Source organism: Dromaius novaehollandiae, chromosome 10 (genome assembly GCF_036370855.1).
Source record: "Dromaius novaehollandiae isolate bDroNov1 chromosome 10, bDroNov1.hap1, whole genome shotgun sequence".
NCBI lineage: Eukaryota > Metazoa > Chordata > Aves > Casuariiformes > Dromaiidae > Dromaius > Dromaius novaehollandiae.
This window is the reverse complement of record NC_088107.1, coordinates 2,949,727-2,968,649: the sequence shown is the minus strand read 5'-3', so window position 1 is coordinate 2,968,649 and position 18,923 is coordinate 2,949,727. Positions and strand designations below refer to the sequence as shown.

Here is an 18,923-nt window from a genome sequence, read left to right as displayed (position 1 = left end):
GACAACTGAGATCATACCAATGCCACTGCAGTCTGCTGTCTCTTTTCAGCTATGGTAAGGACCCCGTTAATTCACATAATGAATATACTCAAAGGGGACACAAACAATATGGACCTCATTTTGGGACAGCTGTTGAGTAGAGCAGCCAAAACATAGTTAAAACAGTCTAGCTGCTGTTTTTTGAAAGTATTGTAGTATCTTTGCGTGCAGATGCTGGAATTCACAGCTGGACAGAAAAGCAATCGCTGCAGGGGAAAGCCGCATACCTATGTTCTTTCTCGCCACAACCCTTCCTCCCATGCTTAGGGCATGCTCTCTGATGCTCTCTGAATTAAGTCACTGACTCTGCTTCAGTTCTCTAGTTCCAGTGGACAGAAAGTCTTGTATCTAATGCTAGGTGATGAATGACTGCTGTTTTCTTGCAAATTTTATCTCCTGGGGGCCCAAGGTAAATTTCAAGTCTTATTTCTGAGTGAAATCTCATTTTCCTTTTTGATTTCATCTTTTAATCACTGCCCATACGGTAGTATTGTAACGATGAAGAACAGCACTGAAAAAATCCTAACACTGAATGGGGAAGGGGGCAGAGGGGCCTTTCCCTGTCATATAACACATCTTTGGAGACAATTATTCATAACTCAGCAAAAATCAGAGCAGGCCTGAGGCTTCTCCAGTTTATACTGCTTGAAAACTCCCAGAGGATTTTCCAATACCTTAGGGCTCTGCCCTCTCCAAGTAGTCTCTGAAATGCCTCAGAGTGCCTAACACGGAGATGAGTGGTTTAGAAGTGGCCATGCTTTCCCAATGACTGCTACAGCTTTCCTGTCGCTGTTAGCAGGCAAATACCATATAAGAAACCCAGCAATACTTTCGAGTGGGTGTCCAAGTCTGAGATCTTCCTATGCTTGGGGAGAGGGTATTCTGCTATTTTCTCCAAATGACAGCTCTTCACTAACCAGGCCATAAAATTACACCAGTTGTACTTTTAAACTGATCTAAAGTCTTTTCATTTGCCTAGTGCGCATTTAAAGCCACATTATCACAGGATGCTCTAGCAATGAAATTTAGCGTTTGCAATTCAGTTCATTAGAAAGGATGTTTTAATAGGTTCTTTCTCTTATAGCTACTACCCGATCAAATGTGAGAAAAACCTCAGACAAATTAATAAAACTAACAGCTCATCACACACATGCTGCCTTTCTGTGAAGTCTCCTCAGTTCTCACCAGTTAGACAGCTAAGATGTATGTGGGCCAAATCCCTGCTTAAATAACCACCCAAAATGTGAACAGGAATATGCTTAGCCCATTCAGTACTAACAACCATGATTCCATTTAGTGAAAAACATCCTAAAAGTGGAAAGTTTTAGTCAATCTCCAGTCCATTCCCCAGGAAAGACATTGGCTGCGTTATGAAGTTTACTTCCAGGTGTGGTGGATGAGCCCCAGGGGGGCTCTGCTTTGGGAGCGAAGGCTACTCTGTGCTCTCAGTTACGAACACCCCAGTAAAACAACTGTCTTGCTCCTGTACATAATTTCAATATGTAACCCTACTCGCTCCCAAAGATTTGCCCCACACACATCACTCTTCTCTTAAAACAAAATGTCTTCTCTAGCTCCCTTTTTTAAAGCCATCAGTCCCTGACCTACTGCACTAATGAAAGGCAGTAAGTAAGGGCTTTATACAAATAAAGGTTTGCCCATAGCCTTCCTCATCTCCACTTTTCAGCATAAATTCAGTGTCGGATTCATAGGGCTACTAGGCAGATTTTCTAGAGATACTCAGCTTATATAGTTGTCCAATTGTTTCATTACATGAAATGTGGAATTACCACAGTGATCACAGGCTCCAGGGGCTGGAGAGTGGATAAATGTGAGGCGAGATGCCCAGAGGCCTTAAACCTGGCCTCTCCCCTCCTATTAGCCAGCAATGCACCTTAAATAAGTACATATATATACAAACACACACATATATACATACACAGACATAAAAAGAAATAATATATATATAATTACAGGTTATTAATCATATAACATACATAATTTTCAATGTATCATTTAGATGAGGAATGAACAGTTTCTCTATGTCTAGAGGTCATTTTTATTCCCAGCTAGGCATTCAAGGGCCACATCAATACGGGCACATCTGCAGACCACTGCAGCTGACCACACAGCTCCTGCCGGCCCCAGTCTGGGTCCTCACAGCCACCTCTAGCACAACAATACAGAGAGAAAGACTGTGTATATAGAAAGACTACAACAAGAGAAGGACTACAAAGCACTGCTAACTCAGGCCAATTTAGAAGACAAACTGTTAGCGTTCAGCAGCCTCATTAGCTGCCACTCTGACTGGGTACAAATCAGAAGTGTGGTTTTAACAGATTATCTGAATTTTATATGAATATTCACTCCAGCTCATTATGGACATACCTCTTTAAACAGAGCAGCCAAACCAGGAAATAATTGGATGCTTTAACAGGGGAGTTGATTGAAGTAATTCTGCTATAAATACATATAATTTTGCAGAATTATTTTGATAACATTTTAAAGTTTTTTTAAGTCTTTATTATGCAGCTGGAATCCTGCTACACTATATACCTAATTCCTTCCTTACTACATCTACACACATTGGTACAAACCTGTGTGGTAGGTCAAAACATCACTTCTGTCTAGAACTAAGGAGTCTGTTCAGATGTGGGTGGCCTGTGGATTGCCTCCTCCTATGCGGGGGAGCTGGCATAAAGCTTGGGCCTCTCTTTCTTTAGTTTGGTGAAGGTGACAGTAGTTTTAGTTCATTGAAAGAAGCGCCTGCCATTGCTTAGCCTGGACGATATTCAGTAACTCTTGGACCCTAAATGAGATCCTCATCATCCTGATTTTCCCCCTCATCTCTTAAGTTTACATTCAGATAATGACTTAAACACTTATCTAACTTAAGCAACACAGGTTGCTCCATTATTGACTGTAAAGGGACTACTCAAATGCATAAAGCACACTGCTAGATCAGGCCTGATGAGCAACACCATGCACTAGAAGACAACTCCAGGGACTGGAGCGGAGTCAGGTCAGCCATCCAACCTTCAAAAGCATTCAGAAAGGGCAGTCTCAAAGGAGGGCTGGGACTGCAGGGAAAGGATTTGTCACTACCCTGGCCTCAGCTGCTACCAGCTGATTTACCGAAGGAAGTCCTTTCCCACCCTGTGACAGGCAAGATGAAGATGAAGGTGAAAAGTAAAAGAACCCTGGGAGCTCAATTTTTTACTTTTCCTTCACTTTAGTACAAGGCTTAGGACAACTGGCAACTGATCTATTCATTGTCAATGAATCACACAGAAGAGGTGTACAAAGCAAATTCTTTCCAAAGCAAATCTTTAATCTACCCTTCCTTTTCCAGAATCAACTGTTGCCCTTTGCTTGTTCCAGTTACTCTGGGAAAAGCTTAACCAAATATGACCCTCATACATTTCCATGAGCTTGCAGCACCTACAAACCGGCTATCTCACAGAAGCTTAAAGCTAGAGGATATTTTCAAATCTATAATAGAGTGAGGAGAAACCCCCATGCACAACTGAGCAAATATTAACACCTTTAGCAAGAGGAGAAAGATTTCATGTGTCCCACAGAATTAAAAATGATGGATTAGCCCAGTTTAATGCAGCCACGTTATCTGTGTAAAAATATACACAGGACATGCTGCTGTGCTGCTAACTGCACTGAACAGCAGCTTGTGTTTACATTTTTATTCCCTGGTTACAGGCTGTCCTGCGTAGGCTGGGCCCATGCAGATATGCTGCTACAGAGACTGCTTAACACATGCAACCTGGGCTCACAAGCCCAAGTGCGTGGGCCCAACATCCAGCAGAGGCAAAAATTAAACACAAGCTGTTTACCTGATTACACCAGTTCTGCAGTGGTGGAAGGGGCTGGTATATTTTTTAAGTTTAAGGAAGAGTAAATTGCAAAAATTAGGCTTGAAAGAGGCAGAAACCAATTCTGCTTGGTAACTGCTACAGAAAGAGCCTTGTGTGAGCCCTCATTTGGGGTTTGTTTCTTACACATTTGCGTGTCTTCACATGATGCAGTTGTCATTGAGTCTGCAGATCACATAAACTTAAGCTGCAACTGAGCAGCTTTAATAAAAACTGCATTAAAACTTTAAAGTCCACATGGACAGTCCACTGGACACAAAACTATTTCAGCTAAAGCATTGATTAAGGCTGGGTCTCAATTTCAGAGTTTCAAAACTTTAAACAGATCTTTAGAAACGGCATCTGAACTCAGCATTCGTAGTGAGAAATGAAATCACATGGGCTTTGGTGGAAGCAGAAACACTGCACCCAGTTCTGTCACATCACGTCACTGTGATAGAAACCCATGGTGTAGACAAATTCTCGTGCAATCAGACACGGGCGGCTCTCCTCCAGGACAGGCCCAGTGGAAATCTCAGCAGAAGTAGTGCTACTCTAACAGCCTAGAACAACGGGGGTCCTGCACCTCTGGGCCTTTTCCCAGGGTTATTTCTCAGTCAGCCCTCCTGTCCTAAAAATCTAAGGACAGGAATGTAACTAATGATTCCAGCAGGTAAGTCCCTGACGTTAGGCTGAGTTTCATTTGACCTGTACTCACAAATCAAGAATCCTTCTTTAGAACTCAGAAATAGTTCAAAGCATTTTGAGAACACAGAAGCCAAAATCAAGCCTGGAAAATGCCACAGACTCACTTTAAAATACTCCATTTTTCTCCTGAGATTTCCACTGTTGCTTTCATAGTTTGTCAAGCAACCCCCCTTCAGATTTAGCAAAGTATCTGCAGTTCTAATTCATCACAAGTCTCAGAACTGAAGCACTCCAGCTGCTCTAGGGCTATACCCTTAAATGTGATCTTGCTGTGATGTTATACTTGCCTGTTGTTATGACCTTGGCTATTTTTGACAAAGATATAAAGATGAAATAGGCTCTTGCCCTTAATGAGAGTTTGTACAAAACATCCTTTCCAAAGAAAACTACGTTATATGTGTACGCACATTACTGATCAGCTCGTGCTACACAGCAATATTATAATCTATCTCTCTCCCCCAGGTGACACAGCATGAAGAAGCATGGTTTGGTATCATTTTGTCAACATCCCTTTAATTACACTTTGGGCAAGTACTATATTTTCTGCTGAAACCAACAGCAAGGCAAGCATTTTAAAAACACTTTAGTTTTTCATTACAACTTCTGCATGTGTTTACTTTGAAAATTCCCAAACTGGTGCACACAGTTTTGGAAGACTCTTGCTTGTAGTTCACGGCTCTTGTTCTGAACTGTCCTTTTCCTACCTCCACTGTTCTGTGAATCCCCTTTTAACCAGAAAGAGCTCTGTGATCTTCCCCACAGTGAAAAATGTTCATTAGAGTAAAAACGCTTTTCAATAATATGGCCTGATGAGTTTTAGCATTTTAAAAGAAAGACTACCCATTCTTTATAGGGACCTCATCCTAAGCCCGATGAATTCAATGAGAGACTTTCCTTAGATTTCACTGAGGTCTTTTTAGCAGTTTCTTCAAAACTGACTCAGCAACATCCTTAAGCACCTGCTTAGTTTAAAATAGATGAAAAGTCCTACTCATGTGTCAAGTTAAGGATATGCTTAAGTGCTTCGCTGGATTGGGGCCTAACAGCTTGCAAATACAGATGGCCATTATCAAGACCTAGAAAAGGCCAGGTAACCACCAACAGTCAATTATATTCCTACCAGAACTTCAAGCCAGTATATCATACTGTTTGAAGTTAATTGCTTTGAAATAATTGGACAGGTGAGCAGGTAAGTTCACATGGAGCATTTGCCATTTTCCTTTGTATTAAAAAAAAAAAAACCAGCGCAGATTGCATGGATAAAATGGGCATGATTAAAAAAAAAAAATTTAAAAGGGAAGGGACAAAGTATGTGGTTTTTTTTTAAGTTTTTTCTTTTTAATGATGGGAAACATTTTTTACCGTCATTAAAACCTTGAAAAACATTCTATTCCACAACTTCTTCAGTTAATACCTCATTACTTCTCTTTTTATTGTTATGGTAATCAAGCCTTAATATATTGCAGCTTTATAGCATGAAATCAAGGCTAGGCCTGCAGGCATCGACAGATGTACAACAGCATGCAGTAAAACACAGGTATAGAGGCATGCAGAGCTGAATATGGCACAGGGTTTTTTTATAATTGTTTAGCAATTCATCTGAAGTTATTTTAACCTTGACAACAGATGAACTCTAACATGTAGTATGGTCAGTCACCGGGAAGCTGCAAAGAACAGTGAGTTTTGTGATTGCTGTCTTACAGGCTGAGTTTTATGAAGGCATGAAACAAAGCCTGAGAAAGATGCTTAAATTGTTTGGATAACTACAGGCTGTAGCTGTAACTATTCAAAACATTTAACTGAATATGTTCTAACCAAGGGAGAATGGTAATGCTGGGGAACTAGATTTAACACCAGAATCTTGCCTCTCTGTAGGAAATCTGTGCTCAGTGTCAGAATTCATACCCTCTGCTGGCACAGGCAGTCTTGGTTGTCCACCAAAAAAGAGCATCTGGGCCTGACTTTTGGTTTTTAAGTGACACCTGGACTTCGTGCTGGAACTCTGCTCCGGGTTGAATTTCACCCATCAAACCACGTGGTTTTTAGAAAGCTATAATGGTATGGTCTGCAGAGTGGTGAAATACCATCTCCAAGAGAGTGAGTCTCCCTAGATCTTTTCAAAATAGAAGAAAATAGATGACCCCAGTACCAAGTAGGTTCCAGTTCTCAATATTGTTCTCAGGGGAGATTCAGGAAACAATTATAGCACCTGTGAGATTTTCTAAATGTAAAGAGCATTTTGGCTAGCAATCCCTTTCCCAGTAAAATAATTTCAAAGAGCCAACATTAAAAGCAACATGCCTGTGACTTTATCTACAAAGTCACTGGTACAAAGGTCCATACAGCAAAGCTCTATGGTCCCACAGGGAGCCGGTGGCTTTCATACAGCCCACAGCTGTATGTAAAGTGTATGTAAAGTCCAGTAAAAGTGAATACTGTTTTCCATATTATTACTGGATAACAGTAAGACATGAGTCAACATGTGGATCATCAATGTGTCTGAAAATCTTGATCAGCCTCAGTTAGGAAAAGGCTCCTAGCTTTTCTTTTAGAAACACTCTGAGTAACAAATATATGGTATTTAACCCATATGTATTCTATACCTGTTCATTCAAACAAAGTCCCATAACAACAAAGAGGCCAGTCATCCAAATTTCTAGTGTCAAGCCTAAAAGTGAGTACCTCTCTCAGATGCAGTAAAAACTAACTTCCGTGAGGCCATTCACACTCATAAGCATGCTTATTACACTTCATAGTGGTAAGTGCTTGTCAGAGCAGACCTTAGGACAAGAATGCTTGTTGCTCAGCATATAACAAATGGAATGAAAGACAATGGGCACTATAGTCCAGCGAACACACTAATTATAATAATAAAATGAAAGCTTAAATTTTGAAGCTAATCCTGGGCTATCATTTATAAAAGTTAACAGGGCATATTTAATTTAGGAATTGGCTAACGCTTCTCTTCCCACTGCTGAAACCTCATAAATGAAATATACTGGATTGCTGCCCAGTGCGGAAATAAAAGTTGTGAATAATGTTTCTATCTCAATCATTGTCAGTGCTTTAATATTCCTAATTACTTTAAAAAGCTAAATATTCAATACAGGAAAAACCTTCTTTTCTTTTATCTTCACTTGCAAGATTAGTGCAATTTTATAAGAGTCACTGGGTAGCTTTTGTTCCACAAGGCCCATCTGTACAGTGACTTCTTATCCTTTACTCTTCATTATTACATGGACTGGAGTACTTATTACAGTATGTGCGTATGCATATGTGTATAAATGTTTCGTCTATGCATGCACATCCATGTTATCACAGAGTTTTCTTATTTTATCATTTTTTTTAACATATCCAAATGGGTATGCCAAGTATAAATACTCACTGGCTGTTAGGTTAAATATGTCAATTGCTAAAAATAACCAAAGGATAAAATGAGTTCTTGAGATTCTAGACAGTATTTTACAATTGAAGGTACTATTTTTATCCAGGATTTTAAAGAGTATTGATAGATAGATATTTATTGTCTTATGCTGCCCACATTTTTTCCCTTGTCTCCCTGTCAGGTAATCCCAAAATACTGCTTCAAACCCAAAGCATGGCCTTCCTTTCCATCCTCCTTCCTCTCTCCACTGCCTTTTCTGTTGTAACTGGGGAGACACCGGCAAAGCTGCAGATGGAACACCAGTAACTTTCCTGAACAAATTCCACCCTATTGACCTCAGCCTCTGGAGCTATTCACCTCAAGTCTTATTTAATTCCTGTTCTCTTCAAGACTGTCAATATTTCTAATGTCTCCCTCTATATTTACCCTTTCTGTTATCTTTCTGCCTCATAATGTCTCTTTTTCAAAATCCCAATCACTTTGGGAGAGAGGGAGGAACTACAGACAAAATGCAATGTTCATTCAGTAAATGACTCACAGCATCTTTCTAAATGTAGCTTTATTTACTCACCTGGTGCACAAATAGACTTCATTTAACAAGCTTGTTTCTGTTGTGTCAGTAATAGCCTACATCACGTAACATCTCTGGTGTTTATAGTGGAAATAATACCAGCTCTTTAGCATGAACTAATCACACAGACTTAACCTTATCTTTACCAATTAACAGAGTTTGACATACACATCTTCTCCAACTGAAAGAACTGATAGCCTCCAGTGCAAACTAATTTCATGGTAAAATGTGCAGAAGTTCCACCTCTACCATCACCCCAGCCTCTGCAGTATGGACAATCCAGGGTATGAAATTCAAGTCAGAAGGCAGAATCTGGGCTTCACAAAGAGGCAATCTCCTTCAACAGGACAAGGATTCTGTCTAGCAAGTATGCTTACCACCAAAGGACTTAATGAAGAATGTGGCATAGTTAAGATTAGAGAGAACAATTTCATAATAGAGCTATATTATCTATATTAACATTCCAATAACAGGACAGAAAGCATTGAAAGCATCGTCCGCTGCGTTTAACGTTTCTTTATAAAAACAAGCAAAAAGGTGAAAGTCATTATCACTTTATCAGTAGCAAAGGGGTAATATCGCAGATTAATGGTTGCAAAATAACCAACTGCCAAGCCTCATTTTCTATTTAAAGCATCCAAGTTCAGAGGCTGCTGCTTTGTTTCAGGCTTTCTTTTTTAACAGCAGCATGTATCTTTAATACATTTTTGTAATCTTTACTCACCACTAGAGCAATCAGTACCTCCCCACCCTGGTTCGCAATGACAAGTGTCAGGAGAAACGCATCTTCCATGCACGCACTCCTCTGTGCAAAGTGCTGTTGAGAAGAAACAATACACAGCATTGTAAATATACTAAGTGTTTGGTAAACATACGCTAAGCTATGCCTTAGAGAGCAATATTTTGTTTAAAAATATTAAAGAACACAAACAAAACAAAAAGAATTACTTGCAAGATTTAATTAATACTAAGTGACCAAAATAAAGTATAGGTCTCTTGATAGCGATAAACTCATTTGTCCGTTCAGCTCTTTGTAATGAAAACTCTAACACCAGAAACTACTTTGGTTAGCAGTTTTGCTTCATAATAAAATTTTTACCAAACTGACACTTATGATTATCATAATTAGAGAATACCAGCTTCTTCTATTATACTCAAGTTGTTAGAGTTCATAAGAGAAAAAGGAGCTGAGTTTCAAAAGTGTATTAAGATATAAAGCAGATTTGTAAAAAAACAGCTCAAGGAAAAGAAATAATTTTACTACATGATGCTGTAGCTGTAAGTGCAGCCTGGTCTTTTCAAGGTCATCAGATTTTCCATAACCAGTGCTCTATATCTTATTTGTCCAGATTAATGAAACCTCAATCTCTCCCAGTTTCAACATACAAAAAACTGGCTGTTTCTTCTGTCTCACTTGCCAGTTGACTAGAAACACACATGGGAGAATTGGCTTTTCTTCTTCCTAAGTAAAAACAGGTCACGGTTTTAAGACATTTCTTTTCCTGTGCTGCCTTGGTATCAGATCTACCTTCCCGTGCATACTGGAATGCCCACCACATATAAACAAACCTGGACAATACTGAGTGAGTACTGTAAGTATTGAACCTTACTGCTTACTACCTTCTAGGGCATTGCCAAAAACTCAGTGTGTCAGTGATTTAACCAGGCTAATTAATTTCAAACATTTAATTTTCATCTAGACTAACATGTTTAAGGTAATAATGAATGTGATGCAGCAGCAATGAGATCACTACATTAAAAGGGTTCCTGTGTTTTTATATTCTGTTTTTACATCAGATGGGAATCATGAGCACTGTGCTTGCTCATCCGAGAACTGGCTGACGCTGGACTACAAAAGATTTATTCCAACACAAAGATGAATCAATTTCTTCCTTAAACAAAGTCAACAAGGTTGATTTGGGAAGTGGTTTTGTGTTGCTATATTGAAAACCAGGCTGAACTACCCGATTTATTTTAAACCAGCCCTCAAATAAGCATCCTAAAGTTACTGGCCACTGCACCTGGATATAGAAGAGTTGTTGCCAACCTTTAACTTCCCACTCTTGCGTATTTGAACACTGGCCTCTGTATCTGACGCTCTGTTTGGACTACTGCACTGGGTCACACCATGAACCTACATGCAGGCTGGCATCAAGGTCAGTGTACGCATTTCTCTACCTATTCTGTCTTTTGGTCACCAGAGAACAAACCCAGAAACCTGGTAACAATATATTTAAACCCAACTTCAAATCACAAGTGATCTTTTTATAATCTTAACTGTGGGACAAATCTTCCTGTTCTTTACTGATCAAATTGCACGTGACCAGTAATTAGAAGGTTGCCTCATTATAATGATGACAAAATCGTTCTAGATTAGTCATTTCCTTTCTAGGTTCTCTGTATGTCAAAACTGCAATTTATTCTTATTTCATATCTTGTGTTTAGACAGTATTGCAGGGGGCATGAAATATTGATAGCTAATTCTCTAGTCTCTAATTGTCCTAATCTTTTGTGCATTTATTTTACTTGAGTTAGGGTTTCTGAAGATAGTGAGGCATCCTAGTCTACAGATGTAAGATTAAATTCAAGATAGGATATTAGAAAAATGGGATTTTTTCATAAGAAAATATAAACGTCATGCAATCATTTAAAAATCGTTGGTCATCTATGACAAGGAGAAGTCCAAACTCAGAATAACCATGAAGTTATAGGCTGATATTAAAGTGCACTGTGATAAAAGATGTACAATATGCTGGGATATGGGTACTTTGAAAACCGTGCTCTGTAGAGCTTTACGTGAGAATATGATTCTCTTCTCACTGGTGTAACTCCTACATATTAATTTTATTAGAGTTAGGGAAATTGAAATGGAGATTTTTCTGTTCCCTATATGGCCATTTATGATGATAGATCATTCGTTTATATGCAAAATGTGCAACATATTTTTATCCTTTTAACCAGACCATACTCTTGGGTCAAGGCATAATTTGTGAGCAAGAAGGTTGTTGGTGGACTATTTCTTTTCTCTTCGAAATAACAAAGCTCCTGCTCATTCTTGGTCCAAATTTAGTTGATTTAGCCACACAGTCATATCGCACCTTATCTTAACTATGTAACATTAATATGAAATAATAATGATTAATTAAGATAATAATATTTTCTTAATTACTTGTCTACAGACAGAAGTATTGACTTTAACAGTGCTCCAGTGCCTTTGGCAGAGTGTTATGTAAGACTCGTAAGCAGGACTCAAGATCGTATTCCTCATTCTAAATCTATCAATCAGTGACATATGAATTACAAAAAGTACTATAGAGAATTGCATCTTTGGTTTTAGGTGTTTTGAAATCCCTCACAGTCGAAGGTGACAATCTTTAATGAGCAATTAAAGAGTCAAAAAAGTTAAAAACACTCCCTAGAATTGCGGGTACTCTCATCTCTGGTTTATTAACTTGCTAAAGAAGTAGCTATGAGCTCACTAGAATATAGTCATTTAAAGCTATGAAATTACATAGGACTAACCCCATATATGGGGTCACAGAAATCCCCTTTTCTAAAAGGGAAGCTAATTTGATAGAAGCCATTTTATTCTAGGAGGCAAATAATCAGACTCCTTCCACTGTCTGATTTGAATCAGGTCTATAAAGGTCCATATAAAGGACAGATTAGGGCACTACTCTGAAGCTTTACTATGGCAAATACAATTTCATATTTCCCCATATAAAAGGGAAGTCTTGTCTTGCTCTAATCTTTAGAGTTTAAATTAATTTTTCATTCTATTAACATTCAACATAATAGGATACAATGGTCCCCAAGGCATTCTTCATAATATACTTTGTACAGTGGCTTGCAAATGATCTTACTAGTTAATGGAACTATAAAAATTGCTTGCACATAAAGGTCAAGAAAAATAAAGATAAGTATATACTTTCTGACACTGTCCTGTTCAACACACAGCCAAAGGCCCCTGGAGTAAAGAAAACTTGCATTAATGCAAGTAATATAATTCCTCCCAATATAATAGCCCAAGCAGTTCAACCTTTGGAATTCCAGGCTTTTTATGTCTGCATTTTCCCCTGACCAATTCTCTTGAACAATCCAGCACCTCATTGATCAGTTTATTATTAGCATTCTTGGCATGAGTTTAAGATCAGTTTGTAGTTGGTAATAAAATGACCTACATCAAAGCCCTGCCAAAATGCCAACTTTGTAGCAATGCGTTTAGCATGAGTTATTTCACCGTATTCAAGGTCACACAACAACTGCTCCTTATCATGGAATAAAGTCAAAAAAAGGGTTCTATAACAATTCATTCGATGATTATCATTTACTCACTCTATGATTACAAACAGTGCTTTTTTAAACAAATGTGGCCAATCCCCAGCGAAATCCAGAGCGACTTTGTTTTCCTTGGTGCTGCGTTCCTTTGTGTGTGGACCCAAACTATGATTCTGCAGGGTTTAATCGCACTGTACAACCCTATTTTATACACACTGTTATACCCTGCTTATCACTACTTTACCAACACATTGACTTCTAGTACTCCCTTAAGCAATGTAACTAACATCTGCCACAAATTGCCTTCTTAGCCTCTTTCCAGGAGTGAAAGTGCCTTTAGAAAAGAGCTTCATTCTAGGGGAAGAATATGTAGTGTTTTAGCTTGGGAAAGTTTCACTAACTTGTCCAAAAATATAACTTTTGTATTTATTTTGCAAAAAGCAGAATCAAAAAAACGTGTCTTGTGCTTGCGATGGAATGTGGTAACATTTACAGTGGTCCTCTGAACCTGGAGAAGTTCACAACCAGCGATCCAACAAAGCCCCGTCTCCCTCCCTCTTCAGCCTGTAGGACTTTGTTGTGCCAGACAAGCAAAGTATCTTCAAAACGAAGTCAAGTAAAATTACAAATTTTAAAGGAACCCAGAGTAGAAAGCAGAAAACAGGCTGCATGCACTGCCCTTATAGCAGCGTGTGTTGCCGAGGAGACATGCTGGAGTGCTCTGTACTAGCTGGAGTTTCCTAGGCTCTGCAGGCTTTCTGCCCAGGGAATATAGTCCAATACTGCAGTCCAGCCAGAAGGTGATGGAAAGCATAAATAACTGGAGCCATGTTATAGTGTGCCAGGATGGGAGAGACTCTCAAAGACAACTGGACATAACAAAACATTACTAGTTGAAGGTACAGATGGTACTAGCAGGATTCAAGCACTCTCCTGAACTACACAGAATGAACTAGTCTATTGTGAGTGCACATGTGGCTAAAGGACACTGCTCCATGACTGCAAGTTCTTCAAAATATCCTCCTTTTCTCTGTCCCACTTGCAGGTTAGGTAGTCTCAGCCACTTTTTCTCCATTACACACTGATCTCACCCAAACTCTGACGAGTTTTGTTTGTTTGCTGGGAACTGAAGGTAGACCTGCATTTTATCTACATATTGCTGGTATCTGATTTCAGGTCATCTAACTATCTCATGTTTTATCATTGCTGGACTCCACAAAGAAGAGATTTAATGGGCAAAGTGATGTTTTCCTTCACTATTTAATAGGTGTCCCTTTAAACAATTTGGGCCATTTTATCATTTTCTCCCAGTCCTTGGTGTCACTTTTAGGGGAAAGAACATTTTGGAGGGGTGAAGTAGCAGTTATTTTATGGTCAGTGGTTTCAGATAATGCAGAGAGGTCAAAGAAGATGAAAAAAGATGCTTGCCCTTTATCCATTACGAATCTGTTCATTTAGGGCCACTCTGGTGGTTTCATTTTAATGTACTGGACTGACTCCAGGCTGTGCTCAGTCTAGGATATTAGCTTCATTAGATAAACCTTTAGTCAGCTTTTGGCTAGCTTCTCTTAGATTATGTTCAGGAAAGGGAGGTTTGATAGTAGAAGAAAGATGACTACAGCTAATGCATCCAGGTAGTTTTTCCTTATTTTTAGAGTATATGCATATTTGAGGAAAGGAAGACACATTCTCTAAATCACTGACTTTCAATCAGGAATCACGCTCATTAGTTGGCTTCTTGGACATTTTTTTCAATGAAGTGGGATAACAGATCTTTGCATTGCTTAATACTTGTTTCTGTGGTGATCGCTCAGGATTCATAAATTAGTTTACCACCTTGTACAGCACTTTAATGCATGGTTTAGCAGCCCTAATAGATGCAGAGATCTCAAAGCCTGCACAGATTTTGAGGAATTTCTTGTTTCAGTGTATAACAACCCTTATTTTTCATCTCCCTCTTGGTACTCAATGAAAGTATTAATAACAAATACAAAAACAAGGAGATCAATGTGAACAAAGAAAAAATGAGACTGACACAGAACGTATAACAGCAATGGGTCACAAGATCAACTCCTTTTCCTGGTGCTGTGATGCTATTACATTTTCTGGCAGATCTGGAATTAGAGACTATGTGTCCATGCAGTCAGATCAGAATCAGCGGTCTTTCTTGTTGGCTGGGACATGGGGAGTTTCTGACCACTGTCTTAGTGAGATATTGATCTGTTCAAGATAGCAGCTAGCTTGTGTTATCTTCAGTCTTGACACCCTGCCAAAGCTTAGGGAGTAGGCTGTGCCAGAGATGACTTGTGAAAGTCTAAAATAAGAGAATTGAGGACACACATTTTGAGGATTTTGTCCTCTCCCAGGAGAAGAATCTGACATATGTCACTCATCACTGAGAAAACATCTGAAAATCTTTATATGAATCTGTTAGGAGGTGAAGATTTGTTAATTTGTAGGTTAAAACCTACATTAGTTTCAGCTCAGATTTCTATTACCACATAAATGGCAATCTGTGGCTTTGATGACTAATGAGAAGATGAACTCAGGGACACCCACATTCTTGTCATGGGTGAGTGTCTCAGATGGATGACATGGGCTACTATACAGCTCCTGATACTGTTCTAGCCAGACTTCACGGTTTCAGACTCCCAGAACTCTCAGAGGGGAGATACTCATAGTTTACTGATTACTGGAGGATCTAGCACTGATGAGAATCCAGTTTAGTCTACGTTGCAACATATTACCTGCTGCAGGCTTTACCCTGGGGACTGGTTAGGAAGGCAGACTGTGTCAGGGAAAGGTTAGGATAGAGGGAAGTCTGCTACTCTTTCTAGTCACCAAAGAAGGACAAGACCTGTTGAGCACCTCTTTGAATTGCGGTCTGGTTGGGTCCTAGGAACAGCCGAGCTGGAGCAGCATCCCCCTGAGAAAGGAATGGCATAATAGCAATGACCATAAAAATAGTGCCATTGACAGAGAAAGAGGAAAAGTTTAGAGCACTGCAAAAAGAGAGGTCGATGGGTGTCACACATTGAACAGACTTGAAATAAGTTCTTTGTGTTATTTTGATGCCTCACTGGCTTCATCTGCTCTGGTGGAGAAGAAATGGGAGATAGTACTTACCATTTAATCGTGTCTGAACAAGAGCTGAAAAGCAGGCTCCTTGTAGCAGCAAAGGTCAGAAGAGCAGAACTGGGGTCAGTAAGCTGAACTGCTTTGTAACTTTGGCTGTGTGAATAACAGAAGAGCTTTGCAGTGCTTCCCAGCACAAAGAAGGTATTGTGGGAAGGCACTGCAGGATGCTGAGCAGCCAAGTGCATCTGCACTGCAAAGCGAACAGGTTATGAGGCTGGGCAAAAGCAACACTAATTCCTGGGTCTGTAGGTGAAGTCTAAACCACGACTAAGCTCAGGCAAGAGGATTCCTATGAAGGCATGGGGGAGCTATGGTTAAAAACCTAGGCAAATTCTGCAATGGAAACAAAAAATCGATATCTAATGCCCAATTTCAATGAATCATGACTAACATCAAACGTAAAGGAAAGTCTTCAGACCAAGGTCACATGGCAGACCACACAGGGATGGCTCTTGCTACCGAAATGCTCCATGGGGACCAGGATGTACAAACCCCTGAACTTGCTCTGTGGGATGAAGAAAGAAATTCCAGCCTCAGGTGAAATCCTGGCCACTCTAAGTTACACTTGCAACAAACCCACCATTTCTAAGGCTCAGTCTTCCTCCCTGACAAGTCACAGCAAGTGACTCTGAGCTCATAGAGAGCTCTTTGGAAATCAGTTAAATATTGAGAACTGTTGATTGTTTAAGGTCAGCAACTGATTCTATACATTTTCTGCCATTGCTTCAACTAGAAATAATCATTCCTTTTTACCATGTCGAGGCAAAAGACTTAAGGTGAGATCAATTCTGCTAATCAATTGTCTAATACAATGTTATTCTGTGGGATTATTTTCAGCATTTAACATTTTCTGGTAAATGATTTCCCATTGCTTCACTGCAGGGTTCAAAACAATCATTACCACTAGTTCAAATTGTTAATGAGGTTGAGAGAGATGCTGAATCAGCAGAGCACAATCTACGACCCAGGAAAGCTTTTCCCCTCCTTCTCCCCCTCTCTTTCCCCCCTTCCTTTTTGGCAAATTGACCAACTCTTTCAAACAATTTGTAGAAAACACATTTTCACAAGTTAATTTTCTCCTGGAATTTGATTCATCCCACTAGCAAACTTAATACAAATTTGTCACAAATTGCACTTTATGTTGTACCTTTAACAGGAGAGCTACTGTCTTTTCCTAAGTGATGCATAAATATTAACATCTACTCCTAAGCACTCTCTCTCACTCTCTCTACATTCCCAGGCGTGATCTAGCAGATCTTACTCCACCAAAACTCACTGCAGTCAAAAACTGATTTGCCAGCAGGAGGCTCAGTTTTTTCTGAGGACAGAAGAGAGAAGAAGCAGCTTTCCCCCCTGTGCTAAAACCAGTGGAAGAACTCTCCAGTCCTCCTGCTCCTGACCTTAGGGGAATTTTTTTTGCTGCCTTAGGGAGTGAAATTCTTGCCCGGCAGGGGAGTACGAAAGAAGCTGGTACCTAACTAAGATCCCTGGGCCTTTCACCTTTCCTACCAACATATGGAGAAGCAGACAAACCTAATGGAAGAAGAACAAGCTTAATTTGATCTCCCAGACTACCGGTGATGGCAGATAGCAGCAGACTGCTGAAAGATGACCCTTCTCCAATAGCACTAGTCACTCATAGCTATAGGCATCTTCATTTATAGCCTGGGCTCTCCTAGGAGATGTGTTGGAATGGAAAGTGAGTACCCAGCTGAGAAATACAAAGTTAGAAATTAGCTAAGATGGGCAAGTCAGAAATAAATAACATTCCTAGCTGAGTATAACTTTCTATTGCCTTTATTCAAATCATAGTTACCTCTGCTTTCTTACTATGGCAGTATCACTCAAATAGACCAAGAATGGAGGGGCTCCAACACTGGCTGAGTGCGTGTTTGACTTAAACAGTGACGAGGGAAGCATAGAGGACAGTGTCAAAGTAAATGAGCTATTATCCAAAAAGCACTTATAACATCGATTGCAAAGGGCTGGATTCTCAGATGTGCTACAGCAAACATAGTGAGAGAGACATGAGTAGGACTTGGGCCTAAATAGTCTAAATCAATAACGAAGCCATCTAGCCTTGTTCTCTGGAATTCACCTAAAAATAATAGCATTTGCATGTTTTGTTACAGGTTATCCCCTCAGGGAATTACATGAATTTCTTTGTGGACAAATTCCATCACATTCCAGCTTCTGTGATATATTTAATTTTGGAGCTGGTAGCATTGCCACATGTCCATAGCTCTGTGATTACTGACTTGCCCTGAATTATGGGTCTTATGCCAAGAAAATTCCATTTTCTGTCAGTAAATGACACAGCTCCACTGTTGACTGATTTTCATGGGCAAAGAATATATACTGTGTATATGAGTGAGGATGGGTGCATCAAAAATGTTGTTTCTAAAAGATCAAAAGTAGACAGATCAAGACGTCTGGACTGTGTGATAGTTTTGGCCATCTTTGCTGTGCGGTACAACACCTAATAAAACTAAATTACTCCGGTTCCCCTAGATGACTTTTAGTCCTGTAGCACATTGAATAAAGTATTGATTTTTCAAACAAGATCTCTCTTTATTCTTATTCCAAATTTCATCAAGCCAATGTAACAAAAATCCTTTTCTTTGTTTCTCACCAAAATAGGATGAATATGGAGAAATTTCTAAAGGCAAATCTGTCATTGAGGCCAGGCTATTATATGGCATGGGCCCTAGAGGGCCAATGCCTTTCAGATTTCATTTCAGATCAAGCTACATGCTGCAAATGAAGGTCACCCTGATGAAATCAAGGATAGAAGTATAGTCTGTTTGAAGATCATGTTAATGTATGAGCTACACTAACATTACTGAGAATGGAATATTTAAATGCAGACAATATTCGCACTTTTCAAAAGGAACCATAGTAATGGATCACCTGTGTTTCAGAGTTACTTATTGAAAAG

General features: G+C 39.5%; 1 protein-coding gene and 1 long non-coding RNA gene across 2 annotated transcripts in view; one reads left to right on the top strand and one right to left on the bottom strand.

The window, feature by feature from the left end:
• The window catches only part of MEGF11 (multiple EGF like domains 11), a 298,039-nt gene that overhangs the window by 169,841 nt on the left and 109,275 nt on the right, over nt 1–18,923 (bottom strand). Inside the window, exon 7 of the mRNA XM_064517860.1 lies at nt 9,294–9,386. Within this exon, the coding sequence (XP_064373930.1) occupies nt 9,294–9,386 (93 nt within the window). The remainder of the gene's footprint in view (nt 1–9,293; nt 9,387–18,923) is intronic.
• Nucleotides 1–18,923, top strand: part of LOC112996298 (uncharacterized) — a 43,002-nt gene that overhangs the window by 13,778 nt on the left and 10,301 nt on the right. The window contains exon 2 of the long non-coding RNA XR_003262394.2: nt 10,367–10,725. This is a non-coding gene — a long non-coding RNA (uncharacterized LOC112996298). The remainder of the gene's footprint in view (nt 1–10,366; nt 10,726–18,923) is intronic.